Source organism: Ischnura elegans, chromosome 10, assembly GCF_921293095.1.
Source record: "Ischnura elegans chromosome 10, ioIscEleg1.1, whole genome shotgun sequence".
Taxonomy (NCBI): domain Eukaryota; kingdom Metazoa; phylum Arthropoda; class Insecta; order Odonata; family Coenagrionidae; genus Ischnura; species Ischnura elegans.
Window position 1 is genome coordinate 68129194 of NC_060255.1, and position 14484 is coordinate 68143677.

The following is a 14484-nucleotide window of genomic DNA, read 5'->3' on the forward strand; positions in this document are numbered from 1 at the left end:
TTTGGAAAGTTCTGTCAGCGGCATTGTAGTCCTTGAGCGTTGTATAGAGTAGGATTGCTGAGTTTTGTCCAGTCCAGTGGGTAAAGGTGGTAGCGGCTTTGATTCAGCTTCAAAAATTTATGGGTGGGGAAAAAAATTTTTGAGTATGACACGTTGTTCTTTGAATTATGACTTACCTTGATTTCTCTCTGTATATTCAAAGATCCACCTGATGGATAATCTGGTTAAGGTTTATTAAAAATAATTAAATTGATCAATTTTATTTCATTAATTTTATTGTTCAGTGACTAAGTATGCACAAAGTTTACATATTTTCTTGTGAAGATAGACTATAGCTGTTAGTATGTTAGTCAACTTGTATGAATCCACATCTACACCCATAATTCTCAAGTCATGGGTACCATCTTCTACTTTGTATGTATTGCTGTATTTTACATACATATCCTCATTTTATTTACATTGTTAGAAATCATACAAATTCATTAGTTAGGCATAACACATACTGGGGTAATGTAAATTAGCAGTTACTGTAAGAAGTGGTTGGGTACTTAAAAAAATTGATTTGTTACTGACAATGTTAGAAACTTATACAAATGCGAGAAGTTTCAACTATTCCTTTGGTTTTATTCGAGCCCTGTCATGGTTTTATTGCATGCTATTAGCTTGAATAAAAGTGCAACATACATAACACTGACATTAATAACACATTATCTTGAATGAATGATTGATTAACTCATATTCATTTGCTGTGCAATGTTCTATGGCCATGTGCTGCAAATGTGTGCAATGTTGCCGTGCTATAACATTTCCATAAACTGCTCTAAACATTGCTTCAGTTTGAATGTAAAAGGGCTGTGATGAATTTTTAGTATATGAGGGGGTGGACTTCCTTCGAATGGCAACATTTGCAAAGAAATGTAACACAAAATCTGTTCCTTGTTTCAAACCAAGCAGGATTCATTCAACCAATGAGATTTGGTGGGTACACTAAAGCTTTGAAGGTACGTATAAATTTCATACAAATTACTGTAGGAGCACATGGCTTCATTACACTGAAATATAAAATTCACTTTCCTTTAGTAGGTAAATCAATACTGTAAGACCTTGAAATGCCTGACAAAAGCATAGTCAGCATGCCACTTTGAAGCAGTGTTTCTGAGAGGGAGCATGACTGGTAAGATTGTTACAACGTTGAGTCATAATGTAACACTTTGACAATATATGCATTGATTCTCTTATTTGATATTAATCAGTGAGTACATAGTCACATCGAGAGTATGCATGAAATATCATACATAATAGTACTCTAGGTCATTTGAACCATAAGTCTATTGTAAAACTAAGTGGTCCAATAAACCTTTGAGCACTCAAAATATGAGACATCTCTATAGCATAAGGTGGGGATTTTTGCATTTTATCTATTTCCACAGTAACTCCAACTCCCTTTGGATAGAAAAAAATATTCACATCTGATCCCATGGCATTCTGCCAAAGTGTGGGATTACTGATTAAAATCCCATTTATTTCTCATTTTTATATTTTTTCTCATTTCTGTACAAAAGACCTATCATAAAAGTAATTGATAATTAGGGCTTTGACTTCCTCTGGAGGTTGAGAGCATATGGTCTCCAAACTTCAGCGATAAGAAAATTAAGATGAGAAACATTTATCTGTTATTTGATCAGGGATAATGATGTATGAAATTTTTGGTATGGACCTCAATGCTTAAGGAAACTCATGACAAATACCATATGTCATATTTTTGTTAGTATGGCTGAGTAAGTCAATGAATTTTTTTTCTATACACATTACAAATAATTAAATAACATAAATGCTTCTATTTTTGCACAATAGTGCAAGATAGTATTTTTATTACATTTTTAAATACTTTGTTATGCTACTTTGAGTACTTATTTGTTAATTTTTTTCTTTTTACAACAAATGTGTTAAATCATTCACACCCTGATGTGGTGTTTTGCTTACTTGAGAGTCTTTGACAATAGTCAATGAAAATATGTGTAGAATGCTTCCTACATGATAAAATCCATTTGACCTCGAATTAAATTATTACCAAAGCTTTAGATGTCCATTCAACATAAACAAAATGTATAAACAGTTTCACGGCTACGTTAACTGCAATCATATTGAGGATAACTTCATAAGTCTCACTTTAAATGGCATAGGAATTTTCAAGCATTCAAATTTCTCAGTCACACCATGTGAAATTGGCCCACCTGTTCACATTTACAGAGGATTTTTACTTGTGTGTTAACATGTGCTTCTTTCATTCATAACAGAGGCGGCATTACCTTGTCATGTCATGTGATACCAATCTCCCTTCACTCATGCAACTTGTGCCATTCTGCAATCTGACGACGAGGTGAGTTGCACACTTCGTTCCAATGGTGTAATGCTGCTCCCGCAGCCTCGGTTCCCTTCCCACCAGTGCCGAGTTCCAGGCGACCAATTACCTGCAAGTGACATAATGCATGAATTAGTAAACAGATTTAGAATTAAATTGTGGATTTAATCAGGGGCGGATTTAGGGGGGGTTGCAGAGGTCATGAATCCCCCAAATTTTATCAAAAATGTTTAACTTTTATTAATTTAACTAGCAGGCGACCTGGCGTTGCTTGGGAAGGAAGGAAGTATCTGGGAGAAGTGGAAATTCGGAACTTGGATTTCATGGTCATGTAAGATTTTTGTTTTCTCTTTCTCAAGAGGTGTGCCTACCCGGCAGGATGTCCAACCGCAGCAGTTGTATGATGATACGTAATAAATGGTAATGAGGAAACGACCCAAAGGACACAACCAAAAGTTGCACTATGGGGTTTGTGAGCATTAGATGCACCTATGGTCCAGCTTAGGTTGCAATCTGTGCAGTCATATAAAAACGCATAGCAGACAGACAAACAGACATCCTATTTTGTATATTAATTTAATAGTTTTTGTATCTTTAAATGCCACAAATTGTTCAGTTTTATCTAAATTAAGGAATGAAAATGAAATTTTAGGCTCCTAAATGCCTAAAAAATGAGAATTTTATGAAATTTTACATGGGAGATTATGCCCCCCTCTCCTGGGGGGCATATTCTCTGGAACCTGGTCATGATCCTCCTAAATTTGATGCTGATTCTGCCCCTGGATTGAATGCGAACACGTTTCTTCATCTCTGCTTCAGAGCGTAGTGATACCAATTGCAAATCTAGCGGGACAAAATTATTTTCCTTTTTAAACTTACAGCTCATGTGGTTTAAAGGCGAATATGGAAGAAATTTGCAATAAATTATCGGTAGGGAGTACTTAGAATGAGATTCTTGTACCCATACATATGTGGCTGCATTTGTAAAAAAAATAGCGTAGAATGTGTGTTTGTGAGACTTATGAAGTTGCAAGTATGGAAGTATTCGTAAAAAATGGTGTAGAATTTGTATAAATAAACTGCAAAGTTAGCAAGGGTTTTGGTTGATATAGAAAAAAATTAGCTATCAGTTGAATTCATCACTCAACAAAAAAACAGCTTCACAGCTCTGGGATATTTAGGGAAACAGAGTGTGTTCATCACTATTACCTATCATTCTTAGATGATTTTGATTTCCTTAGGAGAAATATGCATGAAAATAATGTTTCGTTTAAATTACCGTACGCAATCCAAATGAAAATGTGTTTGAAGCATCGCAAAAATAAATTAATATTTTCAAGTTTAATTTTTTGGCTTTGCACTTTTGCATTGTGACTAAATTTTTTCTAATGGGAAAATAAGTGTGAAACTTTGGAATGCGCTGCGTTGTTGAAATTATTTTACATGCACTTTACATCAGCGTTTTGTAGGCTCTAACCGTAAATCATGGAATAATCATCTTCGGATGACAAATAATATGAATATAATATGCATTTGAGACGTATACTTTGCAGAAGACATTGATGCAGCTGAGAAATAATTCAATTTCAATATGTTGTGCGTGGCAGTTTTTTGAGTATGTTTTGTTTCTATAAATGACTCGGGGCTGTGAAGCTATTTTTTTCTCTTATTGTTGAATTTATATTTATTTCGAATTTTTATAGTGATATAATGCATAAATTAGCAAATGATTATAGATTTTCCTGTTAGATTGAATGTAAAAATGATCCTTAAGTGCTAAGTATAGCCAAAGTATGAAAATTTACTCAGAATTAAACTAAAATTAGCTTATAATATACTGTTATTAAGAGAAAAATCAAATTTTACTTGTATAATGCGTGATTAAATTTAGTTCTTTAATCTCGCTCACTTTTGAATGTCATGAAGAACATCCAAGGATGACCCTTGTTTTTTAACTTCATGGGGCAGGGAAGGAATTATTTGGAATAGGTGCCAGTGGGCACAAAAATTGCTGAGAATAACGTTAAGTATAAGGAATTTTCTACACAACTTGAAATATCATCTCAACATATATTTTTCATAAATCAATTTAAATACTGAAGGGGAGAAATAACATGGTTGTAAAGACTGAGAGAATACTTTTTGAAATCTAGGACTTCAATCTGCTAAAATTAAAACAAATAATGGCTTTAAGTGTTGCTACATACAATGAGCTAAACCCGTAGGATTGGTTGATGTAGGAATTCTTTGATCATAACTAGAGGGGCAACTTGCTGCATTATTTTGGTCAAGCATAATAAATGCTTCTGAGGGTAATTTTCAAGTTCAAAATCTAGCGCAAAATTCGTACTGGTTAACAGCTATTACAGCACAAATCAGTCTCTGTATCACAGAAGTGTTTGATTTTGTGTGTATATGTATTTATTTTTTGTTTTGAATTATTGTACAGGGTGTCCCATTTATCTTGACCACCCTAAATAACCTTTATGTCCAGATGCAAATTCAAAAATGTGTCAAGCAAATGTCCATTAGCCGTCAGGGGGACATTAATTAGCATGATTGCCTTCCTTGTAGCTTTTTTATTTACAAAGATATGAACAGCGATATGTCTTTTTAAAATGTCACCCTATATTTTTTATTCGGCAATTCATTTCCTCTCTTAAAGACTTAGTCAAAAATGTATCACGGTGGACTATTAACATAAACACAATGTTATGAAAAATGACTGACTCAATAGCACTTAGTGCAGGTATGGAACTACTCCACCAGTCATTCATAAAAAATATAGGGTGCCATTTAAAAAAGACATACCGCTATTCATTCATCTTTGTAAATAACAAACCTACAAGGAAGGCAATCATGCTAATTAATGTCCCCCTGACGGCTAATGGACATTTGCTTGACACATTTTTGAATTTCCTTCTGGATAAAAATTTATTTTCTGTGGTCAAGATAAACGGGACACCCTGTATAAACTAGGTGCTGATTTATTTCAATGGAATGGTAAAATGTATTTGGTGGTAATGGATTACTACTCAAAATATATTGAAGTTGCTAAACTTAGTAATGTGACAAGTCAGTCTATAATCAATCATTGTAAATGCATTTTTTCAAGATTTGGAATACCTGCTATTTTGGTAACTGACAATGGTACTCAATTTTCTTCTAAAGATTTTAAGAGATTTGCTTCACAGTATGAATTTGAACATGTAATTGGTCCAAATCGTTCCAAATGGTCTCAATCGAATGGTCAGGCGGAAAGTGGAGTGAAGATTGTTAAACATATTTTTAAAAAATCTGCCGAATCAGGTGGTGATATTTATTTGGGTTTGCTGGAGTACAGGAACACCCCGAAGCCATACCTGCCTTCCCCTGCACAAATGCTATTTTCACGGCAGTTGCGGTCAAGAATACCTACTCATAATGCCAACTTAAAACCTTGTGTGACCAGTGATAATTTAAGTAAATGGTCTCAATGCCAGATGGCTCAAAAGAGATATTATGACAAACACACCAAAGAAATGTCACCATTTAAACCTGGTGATCCGGATTTATTTAAAAAAAGGCCTGATAGTATATGGTTACCAGGAAAGGTGGTTGCGGTGAATGGTAAGCCGCGTTCTTATGAGGTAGTGGACCGTAATGGTACCAGTTTCACAAGAAATAGGGTCCATATTTCCCGAAATTCATTGACTGACCAAGACACACCAGTAATTAAAGTGCCTGAAACAAATAAATTAGATGAGACCATTCGGAGCTCGGGCAACCACACGACAAAGAGTGGTCGTGTGATAAGAAAGCCTCAGCGGTACATTCAAGAGTGTTGAATCATGTATTTACTTATCATCATGTATATATTTTGTTGAACATATTGTTAATTCATATTATTTGTTATTACATTGTTTTGAGATGGGTATTTATTTCGTTCAGATTCAGCTAACATAAGTGGCCGTGAGATGGCATCAGCGCCACCTCACTATTCACCAAGGTCGGTAAAAGGCCTTTTACCGACCTTGACTATTCACCTGTGGTTCGGCCACACACACTTATTCTGTGCAGTCTACTGTATGAGCTCGCCGAATAAACATCTATGGATAATTGCATTCTTTTAATTGCTCATGATCGAACCCGATCAACAACGACATTTAACAATCTTAAGTCATGGAACTGATAAAATTATCATTATCAGTATTCAATGCAAGAGATATAATGAATTTCTACACTCACCTCGTTTTTGGTAACCCTATCCCAGTCCAAGAGAAGGAATTCCAGACTGACACAAGACAGGAGGCCACCGCCCTCCCCTCCATTGCGGTCACTCTGATCGGTAGCGTTTCCTTGTTGCTGTGATAAGAGAGCCGAGAGGGCTCCAGAAACTTGGCTGCCATGCTGTCCTGACCCAGGGGCATTTCCGCCATTGGCTGGATTGGCTCCCACAGGGGAGTGGGATGCGGGGATATCGAAAACGAAGGATTCATTGAACACTGGATTGAGTGTTCGCTTCTTGACGTGTGTCTTCTTCTTTGCAATTCTTTGTCCATTGTAGACCAGGTAGATTTTCACGTATGGGTCTGAAAAATGGAAAAAAATAATGAGTATAAAAAAGACATGTTGATGCTTAGCATTGGATGAAATTATAATAGGTATGATATCATCTTGATTGATGGGAGGTTGATCATTAATTTTTTGAATAAGCTATCTAAATGTATCCATTATGTTTAACTCTCTCAGTCCTGCTGACCATAAACTGTTACACACAATTAATGCCGGGAATATTAAGACTAATTTGTACGATTTTAATCAGAAAGATTTCAGTATGAATCTGTTGAAGGTATTTTGAATGAATAATAAAAAATTTAAGGAATATGTTTAAACCTTTCAGTGCTACCCTCTATAAACTATTACACAAGAATGCTAGGGATATTTTGACTAATTTTTAATGTTAACAACACTTATTTCACAAAATTCTCTCTCATTTTTCCTATTGAGTGTCATTCATTTCACATGCTTACTTTTTTAAATTAATAATTGCTGCATTAACTGTCACAACTATGACAGTTGATGCAGCAATTGGAATGCCGTAACATTGTTTACCGCAGGAGGGAAATAGAAATAGTTATTGAGCTTTCATTCAGTCCAATTTCTCCTAGTTTCCTTGCAATAGATCATTTAAATTGTAAATCATCCTACCCATTGTAATTGGTCCTCCTCCATTGTTAGTTGATCTGCCTAGTGGAGAGCGAAATGCTCTTTTAAACCTAAGATCGCTGCTTTGAGGCCCAAAGAAGTGATTTTTTTCCTTCACCAGTCATGAATTTTTCAACAATTATGTTTTTCATGTGTATCTGACTCATTTAAAATATTTTTCATTCATACATGGCTGATCACCTAGCAGTGGAGGGAGGTCAATAGTTTGGCTGATTTTACGATTTTAAATACATAATCTATTGCAATGAAACTAGGAGGAGTTGGACTGGATAACCACTAAATTTATTTTACATGCAGTAAAACCTCTTCACATCGTAATGGAGGGGACCAAAATTTGGGCAATTTGATGTATGGAGGTTCACTATAGAGAGTTTTTAGTGATATGCACCATTTTTTAGTTTTCATATCCTTTGGAAATGAAAGGCACTACCTACTGTCTTTTAAACCATTACATTTATGCATTTAAATGAATATGCATGCATTAGTGAACATATATTTATTATTTAATGATAACAGAAAGCGAGCGCTATCATGTGATTTTTACCATTATTCGAGAGAAAACGATGTGATCTCTTCTAATTCAACAGTCACTTAAAATTATTAAGATAGTTGGATATCTTTTTTATAAGTTACTGTTAGGTATGCTCTCATATGGAACAAAATGGCCATAACTAATGGTTAATGTGAAAATCACAGCATATCAAAGGTGTAAAAGAAAAAAAATAAGCGTGAAACATTTATTGCTGAAAATGTCATTCCATGTATGTAATCGTGGCTGCATTAATGGTCTCTAGTTGTCTTGGTACGACTTGCGGAGGTAGTTAGGCTGTCTCTTTGGTATGATAAGTGGAGGTTTTATGAGATGAAGAGGTTCACTACAAAGAGGTTTGCCAATAAATTTACGTGTAAATCTGATGGGACTGTAGGGGTGGTATGAAGTATGGAGGTTTACGATGTAAAGAGGTTCACTAGATGGAGGCTTTACTGTATTTCTGTTTCTAAATATGTCAATGTGCCTTCTCCACCAAACAAAAAAATGACATTCAAATCTCCGAGTCAACTTTTGTTGTTATTATAATCCTTGTCATTATACCTTACAGAGGCATTTCACATAAAATGCTCGATGCTCTCATTGGCACACAAATATCTCAGAATGTAAGAATTTATCTAAAATTCTATATGACATATAAAGAAAGGCTGAGGGCTCAACAAATATTTCACCCAGATTCCAAAAATTTCACATTCTCCAAATTTTTGCCATAAAATTAGGGTTTACAAGCATTTCATGGATTTATCCTTCAAGTTTCACGTAAAAATTTTCATAAGGGTAGAGTTAATGTAATCAGATGTTAAGCATTTTGGTTAGTCCATTTATTTTCTAAAAACCATCCACATAAAACCAGTTGAAATTCAAATTTACACGGGGTGATGCATGCACATGATGAAGTCATTACTTTACCTGCTAGGCCAGTGACGTCCATTTTGGGAAGATTTCTCGCCTTAAGAACAACGACTGTCAGCCTGTTTGCAGCTGGTTGCCAGCACAGTGAGACAAGTATTTCTCCACGCCCTTGGGTACGAATCTGAAATGAAAAACATTGATATTACTGACTTTCTTCATCACACTTAAGAGGATGCATACCTCCCTCTAAACATAATATTTTGTAATTTTTGGTGACAGATTTTAGAACTCGTGCTACCACCTTGAAATTTTCTGAGAATACAGAGAAGATCAGATTCAACATTTGCCTGTTTCTAAAATAAAAAAAACAGAGCATTCAGAGATAAAATCTCAAATTTGAGTTGCGGGCAATTGTTGACCAGGGTCTACTCTGAAAATATACCCTGAAAATTTCAAGTAATTGCGTAAAAGTTTCCAGTGAGTAATCTGTCACCAAAAAGACTTATCTAGCGGGAGGTGACAATCACTGTTTTTATTTTAATATCATCATGGGTGGTTATGGAAATTGGCTTGTGTTGATTTCAGATAAAAGTATGAGACCTAAAGCTAGAAGCATGATTTTAGGGAAAGATTCAAAGCATGAAGAAAATTTATTCATTAAATCATCCAGTGAATGAATGAGGAATTTAATTAATTCAGTCATCCGATAAAAATGCTCCTGTCCTACATCTCCAGTCAAAGTAAATTGAAAAGGCCTTTAATTAAACCTCTGCTCTGAACCCAATGCTTAGCATATAAACCACCATGATAATGCATAGCAATGAAGTCAATAAAAAAATGTCAAAAAGCATACTTGATGTCACTCCATTTGCAAGGAAATTTTTAAGCCATACTAAATTTGTGCACTGACCTTGAGGTTGCGTGGATGAATGAAGTAAATAAAAAAATGTTAAAAAGCATACTTGATGTCACTCTATTTGCAAGGAAATTTTTAAGCCATACTAACATACTAATTATGCACTGACCTTGAGGTTGCGTGGATGAATGTCCCGGCAGAGGGACAGTTGCCGAGCTTGCTGCTGATTGGCATTGTTGGTGTCTCCTCCGGCTGTCACTGCTGCTTGCACTGTTCCTGAAGACACCAAATCAACAGACGACAGTGGGCAGAAAACTTCTCCTATGATATCATCTCTGGAGTATCGGTCAAAGCTCAGCACAACAAAGTGCAGAGTAATGTTCTGTGGATGAACGAAGATAAATGTAATTAGGATATCTCATTTTAAAGAGCTGAAAGAAAATGATGTCAACACCCCTATTGAATATCATAAAGTTTCAAATGCTACCTTTAAGATATGGGTGGTGACATTCAACTATCATGGGTTTGGAAATAGATGATGCATCCTTGAGATGAGGGAAACCAGTGATTTGGCTAAGAATTCACAGTAAATATCAGATAAGGTAATGGTAATACCATGCTGTTCTTACCAGTGGTGGATCAAAAGAAAAAAATAATTATAGATGCATCTCTTCAGTAAAAAAAAAACAGAAAAAGTAGAAAATTAGCTGATTTTGTTATGCACAAGAAAATAATTAAAATATTATTTCGGTACTGATTCTCTTTGCCTTTGATTCCTATTCCGTTTCTATGGCTGAGAACCACCTAAGAACTCGAAGAACCGTAATAGTAAAGTAGCTAGAAATTTGCGACGGTGGGGAGATTTGTGGTGTGCGGGTTGCCTATAAAGTTTTCTCGCCCCCTCCGGAATTCCCTCATCCGGTAACACCCATAATCCGGCAATATTTCCAAGGCGTGTTTCGCGGGAAACAAAACTTTTGCTGAATAATCGTATTCACCTGCTGAAACTGTTTCCCACTATTTTAAAAAAATATTCCCTGTTTCCCGTCGACAATAGGACACACAGTTACTCTTGTAAAGGCCTGGTTGCAAGATACGTTAACACGTGCAAGTTAATTTCTAAATGTTTGAACGCGTGAATGAACACGAAAATGCACCGTGTAACCACACAAGTTGTGCAAACGCATGAACGGAAATTAGAACCAGTTCAAATTAGGTTCATGCATTTGTACAAGTTCTGCTTCGGTTCACAAAAATCATTCACCCAAAGAGACATCAACTTGTACATATAAATGTACCGTGTAACCAGGCCTTAACACTTCATTGCAAATGTGATGCCGACGACTCGCCTTGCCTGGGTGGGAGTTGGACGCGGTCCACGGCTTTGCGCGCCGCGGAGCAGAAGAAAACTTTTTAAATATGTTCTCTTTATTACTTATTGTAAAGGAAATGATCGTAGGATTGTGAGAAAGCACTGTACATTAAAGGTCCCTACTAAATAATTGAAGATGCAGCTATACATAGCGTTTTGCGTCGATACTTGTCTGTCGAGACGCGAGTGACACGTCGCGAAGAAGATGGAGCAGAAGAAATGGGGAGAGAATGTTTGCTCTTTCGTGGCCCGAGCGGAGAAAACTTTTTTCACCTGCAAGAACCTTCCTCCATCTGTCGCTTCCGATCTATCTATGGATATTTGCACGGAAACTCACGCGCCGCAGCGAGAGTTGGCGACTTAGATAGTAGACAGCTCATTAATTTATATTAAACGCGGCGCGCCGCGGAGCTGACGGAAGGCTTTTTGAATACGCTCGAATTTTTTTTGTTGCTTTGTTACTTATTGTGAAAAATGATCGTAGGATTGAAAGATAGTACTGTACAGCAAAGATCTCTACTAAATAATTAAAGTTACAGCTATGCGTAGCATAATGCGTCAATACCTCGTACGATAATTAACATATCTATCGCAAGGAATTTTTAACGTATTTAATATGTTTTATTTACTTTAGTTTTCAGTTAATAAAATTTTATATTCTTCGAGTTGCGTTCTATATTTCAAGCGGGCATTTTGCGATACTTAATGGCTGAATATGACTGTTTGTAAATTTAGTAACAATTACTTTCTCATCAATCAGAAATAATTTGTAAATAACATATATTTTACTTAACTTTAATCTCATTTTCGTGAAACGACTTTTCTCGTAAAAAATACATCGCATGCCCCCTAATTATCCTTGTTACTTCCACGGTACCCGAAATTCGGAAAAATCCTGATGCCGAATTCGGGGTACTCAAGAGTACTGGTATTTTTTCGTCAATCTCCACGCAAAGAAAAAACACACATTGCATTAAGTCATTTATTTACCTTGCATAATGCTGAAAGTTAAGTCTATCGTTGGTTATTGGCAAGCATAGTGAAATGCAACTATATTGAGAAGTAGAATGCCTGAAGATAGGTGCCGCTGGGTTCGAGAGTAATCTCCGCAAGGAAACTAATTTTGGGGACGAAGCCCCTTGAATCGCCCTTGCTACGTGCTTGAACAGAACCGACTCAATACCAAGTAAAATATGAACTCACTGGAAGTTGGTTGCAATGAATTCCGTAGAAGGTGAAATCTTCGTCATACACAGGGTTTCGAGTTTTGCGGAGGACCCTTGTCTTGACTCTGTGCTGCTTGTCTGGCAGGAGCTGCAGTTTCACGTACGGATCACTGCTGCCGGCACCAGAAGCACTTGAAGCCACAGGTAAGTCTCGGCATTTCACCACAGTTACCACCAGAGCATTTTTGTCTGCTTTGTACCTGAATGAAGAAAAAAATGCGGGATGGAGAAGGTTACACCAATGAATCATTAATTTGGTTAAATCCTATTTTTTTTATTGCCTAAATCAAAAAATTATTACTCCTGGAGTACATATTTCACGCTTATAGATTTTTAAATGACGATATCTATTTTTCGCAATTAAATGAGAAGTGAAAAATTTCAAGCGCGCGAAAACGCGACGGCTAAATATGAATGCTGGGAAAAGCGCGTGTGACGTCATTCTGGTTCCAGCTGTCGCTGTGTGTGGCCACCTTGGTGCGAGGCTATGAGCGCCGCTACATTGCAGGCTGCTAGCAGGTAGCGCTTGGCTAAAATAAGGATTATTAATACCCTATCAAACTAGGAAAAATTACCTACCTCTTTATAATCACCTTATAAAATAAGGCAATTTTAAAAGGTGATTATAAAGAGACGTTTCCCTGTGCTCTATGCCTCATGCATGCATCCTCTGACGTCACGTGGAGTGGCATCACATGGGTGCCAATCTCGCCGTTTTCGAATGAGGTTAAAATTGACCATTGACATGCGTCTGAACTGGGATATCTAAAAGCAAATAATTGATTTGTATATTATGAATACACCAATTGTAGGAAACGAATCGCAATCAATGCCTTTCATTTTCTTTGATGAAGGAAACTACCCTTTTATTGGTAACTCACTATTTCATACCAACAATTAATATTTTTTGCTGAGGGAAATTAAATATCTCACCACTAAAAGTTCAACGCCTAATATATCAAGAGGGGCATATTCACTCTTGTAAAAAATGAACCTTCCTTTACCTATCAAAACAAAAACTTAACATAATTTTAAATACCACCTTTGCTTGCAATCCCAAGTTAGTTTTCGCTAATTGTATTTAATTAATTCAGTATTTACACATGATTATTAAAAGAAACGTATTTTATCATTATGAATACTACTAGATTTTCTCTATCTCTATCAAGTTTTAAGGGTTATCCTGGGAGTAAGTTCAGATTGGCAATAAAAATACTCAGTCATTGGATTGATGTTGAGTCATGTAATTCTTACTTAACAAATACTATTTTTCCTATATACTTAGGTATTACTTACGTCTAGCCGCTAATCTTACCTAATATCAAAGTTTTAAATACCTAATGAAAGAAATCGGGCTACAAGTGGTCTCATTATGCAATTATCCTATTGCCTTTACAAAAAACTGCGTTCTAATCCAATTTTTAATGCTGAGAACAATTTAAAATTGCTTGGGACCAATAAGGGCTGCAGAATGGACGGTTGAAAGCATTGATTATTTTGAGAGCCGTGCTGAAGTGAGACAGTTTTGGATGAGATTTTGGCACAAATTTAGCTCCAAACAATTTACATTTTTTCCGAACACGGAAATGGTGGCTTGGGAAAACTTTGAGTTCATTTTTTGTGCATTTGAGCGAGCAAGGGGAAATAAGAGAATATGAGATTTATAGATTGAATGAAAGGAGCATAACTTTTCGTGAATAAAAAAGGGAACTCCAAATTAGGAGGGTGGACAGGCTGATGTAGTACGAATTATGCTCCATGCAAACGTCAGAAGTTTGTTTTATTCCTTACCCTGTCTATTTTCTTAAAGATAGTTTCTTTTTGCCTCACTTCTTGGAGCAACGTTTCCTTTTTTTCTCTTCGCAACAATCTCCCCTCTCCTACTAACAACGATACCTAACGGCATCAACATCAATTATTAAATATCAAAAGTTAGGCACCTTGCGCACAACTCGATTTTGGACGGCCGGTAAAAAACCGGCTGATATTTTATCGGTGGAACGCTGATTCCATTTACGTCAGATTTTAACCATTCAAACGATCACTTGATTGATTGTC

The 14484-nt window shown here is 36.1% G+C and overlaps 1 protein-coding gene across 2 annotated transcripts in view; it reads right to left on the reverse strand.

Annotated features, from left to right (window-relative positions):
- Positions 1 to 257: 257 nt before the first annotated feature.
- LOC124166577 (synaptotagmin-11) overlaps positions 258 to 14484 on the reverse strand; it is a 586809-nt gene continuing 572582 nt past the window's right edge. For both annotated transcript variants that reach the window (XM_046544143.1, XM_046544144.1), the window contains exons 5-9: positions 12404 to 12626; positions 9998 to 10210; positions 9030 to 9153; positions 6590 to 6933; positions 258 to 2471 (exon numbers count right to left, since the gene is read on the reverse strand). In XM_046544143.1, the coding sequence (XP_046400099.1) occupies positions 2340 to 2471; positions 6590 to 6933; positions 9030 to 9153; positions 9998 to 10210; positions 12404 to 12626 (1036 nt within the window). In that variant the 3' untranslated portion in view covers positions 258 to 2339. The remainder of the gene's footprint in view (positions 2472 to 6589; positions 6934 to 9029; positions 9154 to 9997; positions 10211 to 12403; positions 12627 to 14484) is intronic.